The sequence below is a fragment of the Temnothorax nylanderi genome, unplaced genomic scaffold, assembly GCF_030848795.1.
Source record: "Temnothorax nylanderi isolate EJ_2023f unplaced genomic scaffold, tnyl_v1.0 TNYL_tig0061_pilon, whole genome shotgun sequence".
NCBI lineage: Eukaryota > Metazoa > Arthropoda > Insecta > Hymenoptera > Formicidae > Temnothorax > Temnothorax nylanderi.
The window spans coordinates 110,003-122,692 of record NW_027249123.1 but is presented as its reverse complement, the minus strand read 5'-3'; the positions used below and the strand labels follow the sequence as shown (position 1 = coordinate 122,692).

Genomic DNA, 12,690 nt, shown 5'->3' with positions numbered 1-12,690 from the left:
ATATATAAATAACGTTTTTTTTTTGCACAGAAGACGAATTTTCATTTAATTCGTATTTGTTGTTCAAATATTAATAAATTAATACTACAATTTTTAATAGAGTGCAATTATTGAGGGTGCGATATGTATATTATAAAGTATATTAAATTTGCGATTTTGCGATCAAATTATTAATTTCAAACGTAATGTCATTTTGAAGATTCATCTTTCTAATTAATTGTAAATATAAATTAAATATAAGCTGAATCGTACAAGAAAACAAGCAATTCAAAATTTTCTTCTTAACAGATAAAAGCCACTGAGGTGCTAGAAAACCAAATTATTAAAAGACCTTTTTCAAAAACGGGTCACGACGGAATGAAGGCAGGACAGCGAGATTACTTCCAAACCTTTATTCGTACAGAGCTGTCGGCGTACATTAGAAATTGTGTAAGGTTTGTCACCGTTTTTCGAAGAAAATAATGAAATTCGTTCTTAAGAGTATGCTCCAACGTGGACGATTCGAGCGAGAACGATTGGAGCGTCAGCGCGGGCGATTTGCCTTTATACAAGTACGAATATTACACGCCACGACAATAGTTTACATACATTAAAAATGATGAGCTTTAATTACAGGATGGGCGATTGATAGACGTATCCACATACGTATCGGCGTAATCGGAACGTCCGCGTCGATGCGTACATATCATACGTGTACCGATTAGGATGACGCGAGCGATGTGTATGTACGGAGCAATTTTATCGGGCACGGAGAGGTGCCCTCATTTTAAATATATATATATATATACATATACGTATGTACATAATATGTAACAGACATAATGTACATAATGATATACATATATATACACACACACGCACACACTTGTTTGCGATGAGTGACGGCGAGCTCCCGGTGAGAACTCGGGCGTCGCGCGGTCTTTACTTATCTTACTTTCGTGCCGAGAGCTAAAGTCGACCAGAAATCTCGCGTCCTATATCGGCGACGATTCCTATAAACTTTTGCGTCGCGGGTCGTTAAAACTCTTAACTGCTAATTATATATTTAGTAGTTATAGGGCGAGAGAAATGAGACGATCGGCGTGAGGCGTGAGGCGTGAGGCGAGAACCGGAGGCAGAGAAGTATAACGATTAACGAGGGAAAAAAAGAGACCGGAGGGGTGGTAAGAGGAAAAAGAGAAATAGAAAAATTCGGGAAACGCGGGACGTATATCACTAGTGGTGTGAACACACGATAATAACGTCGGGAGCAAAACCGTGGACGAGAAAGTAGCCAGTACGCGTCTCGGCAACTCCGTCCGCTGTATATTCTACCTTGAACACGCAAGAACGTTTGAGGACGAGGTCCGCAAATATGACAAATCCAACTCCGGTTTGCGACATCGAGCGATGTTACCACTTGCGTCCGTTTCGAACAAATCTAGAGTCGATTTTTGAACGCGAAAGATGAGATACACTCGCGATTCGGTCGTTTAACGATGTCTACGGTCAGATATTCATTATCCTATCGCTATCGAGAACTCTCGTCAGTCTTAGCCGAGAAAAAGCCGAGGAGAGTCGCGATCAACGGAGCGAGGAAAGGTGGCTATCTTTCTCTCTTTTTTCTCTCTTCCTTTCTCTCTCCCTAAGTAACAATCAGAACGCCGCGAGGTGGCTAATTCCGCCTCTAATGTCACCACGAAGAACGATCAATCGTGTAATGAATATAAATCAAGAAGAAGAAGAAAAACCACAACCACGAGCCTCGACAGTTTGAATCCTTCTCGCTCGAAGCCCGGTCCTCGAAAGGTTTCGCGTTTCCGCCGTACAATATACAGTATATCACCAAACCGGTGACGTTTTTTTTTCAATGATAACAGTAATACTAACAATAGTAGCGATGACGATAATAATAATAATAATAATAGTAATAATATATTATCAATAACAATAATTTATTATCGTCCGCAGCGACGACCCGTCCATCTGTGCGCTTCTTCACGAAAGAAAAAAATATATATATATAATGTGTATATATATATATATGTATAACTATGTATTTATATGTAGAATATCTCTCCTCTGTTATATATCGTCGCGTGCGTGACGGATATTTACAATAATTACTTAACTCTCGCGAGATTACTGGATTACTCCCCGGTGGCGTAAGTTTCATGCGTGTTCCGGAGGCGAACCTTCTTCGCTCCGCGATTCCTTCTCGCACGAGCCACTTTTCGCTATCATCCCCTCTCTGCAGATTGGAAAGAAAGGAAAGGAAAAAAGTCTCTCTTTCAAGGCGGTATTCCGCGAAGTATTTCTTCGAGACGCCTTCGCGGGGCGGGGTGGCTCGTGCGAGAGGAGTTTCAGCGGCAGCGCTGCTGCGTGATCATTCGCATCACGAAGCGCACCGCGCCGCGCAACCCGGCACACAGGCACAATTAACGCTCGCTTCATCGCGGCGGCCTCCGATCGCGAAAGTTACGTCACTGCTCGAAACCGTCGTCGCTTCGTGTCGTTTCCGCAGAGGCACCACTCGACACCCTCGTCGATTCGCTCCAAGGAGTCGAACGACCCCTCTGGTCAACCCTCTCCTTCGTCCTCCCCGCCGTCCGATTGTCTCCCACGTGCTCTCTTCGCTCTTCGCATCTTCGCCGTGATCGTCGGATGACCGCGTATGCAGGATTCGCAGCGGCGAGTCGCAGCCCCGAAGAATTCACCGGAGACCAAGAACGGCGCGAGTAGGTTTCTTCGTTCCTCGTTCGTTCTGCGTGATACACACATACACACATACATGCATCCAATTACTTTCTCTCTCTCTCTCTTTCTCTCCAGCATATACAAGACTGTCGAGGACTTTCCCTCTTTCTCTCTCGCGACTGTCCGCAGGATAAACGCGAGCGCGCGCGGACGGACTGTGGCATCATTGAGCGTTCCAGGTACGAGTGACGGTCTTTTTCTCGTCGAACCGGACGTTCCAAGCTACGGAGGATTTCGTCGTTCGTGGCTGATAGGGGGGACCGGGTACCTAATCTCCGCGTGCGATTGGGTACCTAATTTACGTGGGTTCTCTTATATCGCGGGCAGGATACGGCGTCTTGGAAGCTAAGGGGATTCCTGATAAAGGGACCGTTTTTGTGTCACTGGAGGGTTGATCGCTTCTGACGATGCACCTCTATGGAAGATGTGGAAGTATTCCAAGGCAACAATCTTCACTATCAGAGACAAAACTCGATTGAACATGTCACTGAATGATGGATCGATAGCTTTCGCTCGTAGGAACAGATTAATAGGACTGGCTTTTGCGTATAGGTTGAGAGATTGTCATTAGCTCGGCTTCGAGCGAAAATGTAGATTGTTGCCTTTATTGGCTGTACAGTCGAAGGACACGACCGTCGAGTTTGTCGGATGGAAGAACGTACCACCAAGCAAGAGATCTTCAGGTCAGAAAAAACAGACAAAATAAGAAGGAAGAAAAATATGAGAACAAGAAAGAGAAAAATAGAAAAGAGAAAAAGAGGTGGAACGCCATATCGGCGCGGAAAAGAGGTAGGAAGAAAAATAGCGAGAAAAATAGCGTCTGAAAATGGCGAGAGAGAAGGGTGAAAAAGAGACGATAAGATGAAACGAATGCAAACCTAAATACATTAAAAGCGAACGTTCAAATTTGTCTTTTTTTATATTAATGAGACTCTCGAGAAGATCGACTGACCTTTTCGGTTATATGTCGAATACGATCTTACTCGAAAAATCTCGCTCGAAGACCTTCAGGCAAGTCTTGATTACTTTCGGAAGCATGAGCGATGTGATTGATTGAATTATTTGGGATTAGGGAAGGGCTGCGTGGCCGTTAGATTGCATTATGTGCGTTAACACGCTCCCGAGGCGTTAAGGGATTAAAAAGGGACTACTAAAGGCAGCCGCTCCTCTACTTTCTCGCAATCAGTTATATCGCATCGTTCCTCGCTCGGGTATAGGAAGCTAAGGCTGAGTTGCGCCGACGGTTCGAGTCAGCTAATCTTTTACTCGAGTTTTATTCCAGTACAAGGTGTTAAATGAAAGGAGAATCTCTACTGATTTCGGTATATCCAATTATTCCAGGTTTCGACTAGCATCAGTTCTTCTTTTCTTTTTCCAGAAAAAGCGTTCAAAGAAAGTTATTTAAAAAACCGATTATTTTTAATATTAATGCTAAACATAATCATGGCTCGTAATGAAGTGCCGATCAAGAGCCGTTCTTATAGATTTTAAAGTGCAACTGCAAATGATACCTTGTACAGACAAAGGGAGAAGAGTGGCTCTCACTCGATCGAGATTAGCGCTGACCGACCTTGGCGCAATCGGCTTTAAGAAGGCACAGTCGTTGAGTTAAGAACGTGTTAATATGCGGCTCCAGACACCAGAAGACAAAGAGTTTCCCAAAGCCGTTCGTTCGCTTCGCTTTCGTCGGCCTCGGGACGACGACCCCGACTCGAACGACCCCTCGCGCGCAGCGATCTTGCGGAGAAGGGAGAAGAGAAGATGGAAAAGAATAAAAGCGGCGGCGAGGTGGTGGCAGCGCGTCTACTCAGCGATCGGGGGAGTCCCGGGCGCGGGGGGAGGTCCCCCGAACTGCAGGTTGGCAGGTAGATAAGTCGTTATCGAGTGCGTTGCTGCTGCTGCTGCTGCTGCCGTTCATGTTGTTATTATAGCGCTCTACGGAGCACAAGCGCGCCGGGTTATTTTCACGCTTTCGTTCGTCTTTGCATCTTTTTATTTTCTTTTGTTTGGGTCTTTTGTTTTTTAAATTTTCGGGTTGAGCTTTCCTCGCGCGCACTCGCGTGGCGGCGGCGACGGAGTGTGGGATTACGCCTGTCGACGACTCACTCATTTATTTGGCCGCCCACTTGTCGACGACCACCTCATTGACTGCAACATAACACACACACGAGAACGATTAACGAGCGGCGGAGACCTAAATGGCGAACTAAAGGGGAAGAAAAAAATGTTGGACGGCTGTTTTAGCAGCGTTCTCCGGCATCTTCCTCTCGACTTCGGCGGTCTGAAATGATCGGTCCTCGGATTAATCGGACTAACTGATGGGTGCAGCAGCTTGCTCGAACGAATGTACGGATCTCCTTCGAAAAGGAATGGTCACGAGATCGTTGTAGTTCTGAATTGACGTCGATCGGCTGACGTATGTGCAACTATCCCTTTTTGTAAAAAGAGGAATATTGCGTTTTGACGCTCTCGTCGCTGTTACGAGCAGCTACCCTTTCGGTAATGGAGCAATGACTAAAATTTAATGGATAAAAATGAAACTTTCGAACGTTTCAAATAAAATCAATATCCTTATTTGCTTATCATCACAATCACGACATCGTTAGAAATCTACTGGCGCATAATAACACGAGCAACAATATCGAATCAAAGGTGGACGAGAGTCCGATACTCTGACCGCCATAAAACTACACTCGTACATTCGTTCCCTTTTCTATTTCTTCGCCATCCCGCGGGAGATCGATGCCGATCTTGAATGCCGATCGCCACGCAGACGAACGTGCGCGTGCATTGCACATTTCGCGTTCGTGGGCCCGGTGGTGCTTATTGCGGTGCGTGTGGGGTGTCGGTGGGAGGGTATACTTTGTGGTTTCATTCGGGAAATATTCGATTGTTTTTTTTTTTTTGGGCTGTTAGGTAAAGACATCTCCAGTCCCTTCGAGCAGCTCGAGAGTGTAATGTGCTGTGGGTGTCGCCGATTTCTCGGCTGCGGCCGATTAGGTGTTTCTCAGATTCGCCCTACGTCCCCTCGAGCTTTATTTCGGCGACGTCACCGGCGGTGCCACTGCAATCATACGAGGGTAACATTGATTATTTCACTACACGCTGAGCTACTATCCTCGCTGGTTCAGCTACGGTAGGCCACGCGCGTCTCTCCAACTCTACGGATGCAGCTGCTAGTCGATGCAAGCCTTGGCGATGATGAGGTGTTAGCGCAGCGGTGTGAGCAGCGCGCTTAATCGCGAAAGAATCAAGTATTTGACATATAAAAACAAGCATATGTGTGCATGTATATGTATGCCTGTACAGATATATATGTTACGACGAACCCTTAAAGAACGAAGTATTTGTACATATGGATCGTACGCAAATGAATGGAATGTGTAATATATAACAAATTACAGTAGAGATATTGAAAAGCGATATTAATTCTATTTTACGTGGCTGAAATGTGCGCGCGCGTATTGTAGAACAGGAGAAGCCCCACAGTCCTCTGACAATGAGTTCTTTTTTTCGGAATGCACATTAATTAAATAAACAAATTATAAACATTACGTGATGAAAAGGAGACCGCAATATTTTCCATCGGCAAACGAAAGAAATTGCCTCGGCCCCGTAAGTCGCTCGTTTGCGGAATGCAGTTCGTGGACGGCGTGTGTGTGTCGTGTTACAGCTAAACGTTAATCTCGTTAGTCTTAAAATTGACAAATTCAACATTACCTGTGTCATCCGTAAGTATGTCGCGCCCGTAGTCGTCCTCGAAGACCGCTCTCACCCCGTGACTGTACAGTTTGGCACACCAGCAGGCAGGGGGAAGTTAGCAAAAGAGGGTGGGTGTCGAGGTCGATGTGTCGGGGAATGTTTTCGATAGCCTCCGATTTTAGGACTCATTCCGGGTCGACACGACAGTTATCACATCGGTCTTTTTTCCAGTGAACGCATGCAAAAAACTTCAAACAACAAATCTCGAGGGGTCGGGGGAGGGGGGAAGGAAAATAGGGTACACCACAGTATATAGCCATATAGTAGTAAGTAGATAATAAAAAGATTCGTCGTGTACGCGCTTGTGTCGAGAAATTTCGGCATCACGCGTGTTTTATTTTCCGAAATCTTGCCTCCACACAACACAGTGCGCTGTACAAGATGGTCCCCAAATCCTTTGCGAACTTTTCGATTTGTTACGTCGAAAAATTATAAGGGTTATACAAGCAGACAGCTGCCTTAATCATTTAATAAGTAGGCCACAGTGTGCGCCGTTCGTGATTTTTTTATTATACTAATTCGCATTTTATTATACTAAAATACTAAATGTTTTTTTCATGTTTTTTTACACATATTTTGGAATTATTGATTAATCTTCTCATTTGTTTTAAATTTCGAGCTGAATAATTGTTGCTAAGTATAATTCCGTCATCTTATCTATAACTTTAAAAATATCGTTTCGTCAAAAATTCAATATTTTATTATTTACGAAGAAAAAATTAGAAATAAAGTAGGAATTTAATTTTCCTTCTAAATAAATGTATATTCAATAATTTCATGTAGCTCTAAATCTCTAACTCTGACCCACCAACGTTTGAATGTCTTAAGCCAGCTATGGTCACAATGAACATTCGGAATGTGTGATAGGGTGGATAACAGACAACGAGAGAGAAAAAAGTCGGATAGTTAAAGTGGGTTTTAGGCAGGGACTAACCGAACACCTATCACGACAGTGTCGTACTAAGCGTTCGATTTTTTTTTCCCGATGGCAATAGGCTGTCGGATTTAAGCGAGAATTATTACGTCGATTAGTAGGTCAACCGTCGGAGGATCGAGAAACGCATTAGTAACACATGATTCTTTTATTATAACAAGTAATGCATTATATATCATTCCGTCGTCATATTCTCTCACTTGTTATAATGGTCGCTCCGTACGAACTCAAATTGAATACACGACAAAGGTAAATCGGACGATAAATAAAACAAATTGCGAAACGCCGACACGGCGCGATAATTACATGATAACGTAATTGTACTTATCGTATATGCATAGACTGGATCGTAACACGCGCAACAGTCGGATTCGTGTATACAATTTCTCTTTATTCCTTCTGTTTCTATATTATCCGTCTCGTCTCTATGAAATCTGTTTCACACCCGGAATTATATATTCTATTATCTTCCGCCGCGGAGCGACGTCCGCGGCGAGTGTATATACTCGAAATCACTCGATGTCATAGTATTTCCATAAGTTATTAATATTAATATTACTTCGTTATCGTTAGAGAAATAGGTACTTCCTGAAGGAAACGACGCGATTGTAGTCTCATCATCGCTGGACACCGCGTTCGATTATCAACGTCACACAAGGATCAATGATAAAATGTCTACCGACGAGCTAATTAATTCTCGGCGCACGTACAATTTATTTTATGGCAATCAATAAGTTATAATTAATAAATATAATATGCAAGGAGATAGAATAAATATAAAAATCGTTTCTTCCTTTTATGTAATTACATATTAATGGAACAGGATTGCTAGGATTGCACTTTTTAATCAAGCAATCGCATCGATATTTGCGTGACGTCGCGCAGTATACTCTCGTCGTGATGGCACTACCCCGTCATTCTCGGTCAACGTAAAATACAATGCACACTCAAGTACTTACAGATACATCGTGGACGAAGTTGGAGATCCGGATGCGAGGGAGCAACGAGCGACGAATCCCGAGGAAATCGTAAACCCGACAAACCCGTTAACAAAAAAAAAAAGAAAGAAAGAAAGCAACGTCCGGTTTCTACAATTTAATTATAAATCTGTGTCTCTCTGTCGCTTCGTCAAGATTGCTGGACTTCCGAATTCAACAATTCAGTAAGTCACAGCTGTTCTTCGCGCGATTCTTTCGAGATCCGTTGCTCGGGGGGGGGGGGGGGTCGTCTTGCATCCGGACTTCCCGATTAATTTCGTCGAACTCATTGAGCGTCATAGAGAACTGCATTAGACTCTTCACCGGCATTGATCCCCGCGCGCGTACCTGTGCTCCGATAACCGTGCCGGTTACCCAATCGCGCGTCCAAACAAGCGAATGATGCATCCATTGTTCTGTGCCACGGTGGGTAAACTTGATAATAGTAAGTGTTACAGGATATCTCGGGATTCGAAGATTATCTCTGAAGAAATTCGAGATTGGCCGAAAAATTTCAGTTAACATCAATGTCTATACAAGAAAAACAGGTCTAGGATCGTGAGAATGGTTATCCCTTTACAGGCGACAATTAAATATCGCATATGCCTCTCGATGATTTTTATTTCGCGCGAAACGCGAAAATTTACTCATCCACGAATAAATTTTCTTTCCACTTTTCTCGACATTAACGACAAACGCATCGCGACACAGGTATCGATCGCGGGGCGCAAAGCCGGTAGCTTAATTATCCTCGCGCTAAAAATTAAACTGCGGAACGAAACACTACTCGAGACACAAGTTCGTTAGTGCGGCAGCGCTAACTCGTTCGGTCTGATTAAGTTTTAATTATGCCCATACCAAAGTATCACGCCTTAACCGTTACTAATTAATTAATTAATTATATTACAATGTCGCGCGGCGCGGCCACGGCCGATTCCTGAAGCGCCGGGGTAGCGGCGCAATTAAATTATCGTGCGTCGCGCGCCGAAGAAGAAAGAAACAAAGAAGAAGAGAACGCAGCGGACGCGTCCGCTCCTCGCCGGAACACATCGTCAGTCTTGTTGCGTTTGCACGTGTTTTTGCGGAGAAGCGTCTCGCGCGCTGCGTTTCGCGCGCTGAATCGCGAACGGCCGAATATCACGGCGATCTCTATACGAAGATCTGGATGACACCTTGGATCCTGCGCTGCCGACGGAAGCGAGAACCGCTTAAATCCGCCGTCTCTTGCGAAACGATACTGCTTTCTTTGCTTTCTTGCCGGTTATTTCATTTTTTTTTTTTTGTGAACGTAGCAGGAAGGCGAAGTTAGAAATATCGTTTCGTAAGAGACGACGGCTTTACGTCGACAAATGGGAAAGAAAGAATCGAGAAGCTGCCGTCTGTTTTCGGCACTAATCGATTTCAGTCTTCCTTCTTTGATTAGCGGCCGCTCTCGCCGATAGGATACGCTCCAAGGGATGAACTGACTAAATAGCCAGATGTATATTGAAGGCCCACGTACTCGTGACGACACCGATTATTCGTTTCGTTATGTGGCAGTGACCGAATTCGCGTTCACTCAATCGAGAAATATCCTCGACTAATAATTAGGGGACTAAAGTTGCTCCCAATACAAATACTTGAAAGATCGGCGATCATCATCTGAGACCGTGACGTTGGAAGTGAGAGAACAAACGGGGAGATCCCCTGTAATTTATACATGAACGAATGACTGTTTATTAATAAAATTATTACGGTCCGATGAAACAGGATTATCGCCGATCTTTAACGAAAAAAATTCTATACATAAAAAAAACCACTAGTCAAACTTTTTTTTTACTACGCATTTAGCATATCTCATTCCTCAGATTTCTGTATTGTCGATAAAAGAATCGACTTTTCCAATTTTATTGATTCAGTTAATCAAATTAGGTTGTTTATACACATGTCTTAAATATCTTTCAACATTTTAAATAATTTATCGGACGACTATGTAAAAGCAAGCTATGATTCTTCTACGCGTTGGAAAGATAAATTAAATATGAAAAGATTATCGGGAGCCGGGAATAGAAAACAGATGCGCCTAACTATCACTAAATATTATTATCAAGGACAAATTTATTTTTAAAAAATCTATGCGTCGTTTAATTAATTCTATGATTAATGTAGCTATTCGATATCACCATCAATAAAAATGATTAATTATATCCCGACAATGAGTGTGTTTGCGTTCGGAACACTGCTCAGATATTAAACATGAACGAATTTACTAGAAAATCTATGGACTGCCCCATCAGTTTCGAGCGTACGAGAGAGGTAATGAGGTCAACTATTTTCCTCTGCTTAACGATTGCCTTATCTTACACTTACGAGCCTTTGCAGTCCATATCCAGAAATTAGCGATACGCGAATCTGTTGCAACGCGTAAATGCATAAATCACACGTACGGGTTATACACATAGGAAACAGATGTTGTGTTCGCGAACCCATGCGAGAAATTAGAAGAAACCCCGCTGTGCCAATCGCGACGATTCTCACTAATTTTGTAACGATCTATTTCATTATCTATCTAATAAAAATATATATCGATTATGTGGATATTTACAAAAGTTTACCTCACATTTGACGCATTTATTACAGATTTGTACGACGCAACATCTCGATCGAAGAATAACTCACAAAGATATCATCTAATAAAAAATAAAGTTGTCTGTTCCGCATAAATGTTAAGAATATATCTCAGCATGAATATGAAAGACGCGCGAAGTTAAAATGATGGATTGATCGCGTGGCACAGCAGAGGACAGTATAATTGAAAAGAATAGATTACAACATGAAAGGATCTTACGAAACGTGCTGTGTTAACTATACCGTGCATGCATTATCTCTACGGGAAGGAAGACACGGTATGCAGGATACAAAATGAGATCCGTTAGTGCGAAATCCTCGCATTTCCTTGAAATTTCAGCAAACGCTCAGCCTGCTCCAGTTCTGACTTCAGAGTAGAAAGAGGCACACCAGACACTAAGAATTCATTAATAAACATGATTTATAACAAGCAACATTGAAAGCAACCAAAAAGAAGTGTAAATGTAAAGAGATTTACTAAACAAGATTGTATGTTAATCGCGTTAACCGAATATTGTGCTAATTTGTTGCGTGCGTGCATTAAACTGAGCCTGAAAATAAAATCAGGAGACAAAATATAATACTACTACTACTGTCCGTTCCATTTGTGTTTCTGCCGAATGTTTTATTGTCTTCGTTGTGTAAATGTGCGTATCACTTTACGAAAATGATACGTCGCAAATGCGTTCGTTTGCGCCGAAACCGAAGTTACTAATCCCCGGTATGGTTAGCGGGCGAACTACTTTGTACTTTCCAAAAATCGACCAAGATCAATAATACGCTTCGAACGTGCAAAGATATATAAAAGTTCATGTCGTAATATTATTAATCGGCGAGAAACACAGACGGAAAACATGCATAAATTAATGTGGGTCTTAACTGTGTTAGTGCACTATCAGAATCTGCTACAATTACCAAATAATTTATCTGTTGCTAATTATACCGAAACGTGCATGACGATAAAAAAAAAGTGCATAATAGTGCAATAAAAGGAAGAGGATTGGGACGTCAAACGTATCGGAAAGAACATCTATAAACAGTTTCGTGTTTTGTTGCAGAGGAAATTCAATGTTCAAAAGGCACTCGTAGAAAATAATTTAACGATCACAATCTTTGATTTACGACGGGGTCTCTCTTAGATCACTCGATGCCACTCGAAACCCGTGATCGTTGAGCGACGTCAGGGTACGGTGTGTGATGCGGGCATGGTGGGCCTTGGTGGCATATTTCATATATGATCGTACTAACACCATGCACAACAGTCAAACTTGTTAAAATCTCACTTGAACGCACTCTGTTAATAACTTATCTCGCGCCTTCCCGCGTCACGGTGGGAAGAGCTTCGGTTAAATGCAAATTGTGAGTCCAAGGATCTAGTCGCGGATGCTTTTCCATAGGAAAAAAACATCGTCTGCTAGACTAATATTATTATTTCACGGACGTTCTATATGGGACAGATATGCAACAGTCCAAAGAACACAGCCCACATTAGAACGATCCAATGCACGGTGTAAATTGGATTCTCACCGTCTGTGATCTTTCTGGCAATGAACTTCAAGGTTTCGTCGAGAAGTACCACTGGAATGGAGAACTTCATAACGGTAAGCCATTCTTCACCCGATAGCGGGGTCACTTGGAATACGGACTGAAACACAAAAGAGTTAACGATACTTA

At 42.8% G+C, this 12,690-nt stretch overlaps 1 protein-coding gene across 7 annotated transcripts in view; it reads right to left on the bottom strand.

Annotated features, from left to right (window-relative positions):
- Positions 1-377: 377 nt before the first annotated feature.
- Positions 378-12,690, bottom strand: part of Serca (ATPase sarcoplasmic/endoplasmic reticulum Ca2+ transporting SERCA) — a 45,093-nt gene continuing 32,780 nt past the window's right edge. For 5 of the 7 annotated variants that reach the window (XM_071707797.1, XM_071707798.1, XM_071707801.1 and 2 more), the window contains exons 13-14: positions 12,544-12,661; positions 7,566-11,412 (exon numbers count right to left, since the gene is read on the bottom strand). In XM_071707797.1, coding sequence (XP_071563898.1) covers positions 11,321-11,412; positions 12,544-12,661 — 210 coding nt within the window. In that variant the 3' untranslated portion in view covers positions 7,566-11,320. Of the gene's footprint in view, positions 5,801-7,565; positions 11,413-12,543; positions 12,662-12,690 lie in introns of those variants that run through there. The other 2 variants (XM_071707804.1, XM_071707803.1) reach the window with 2 other exon arrangements.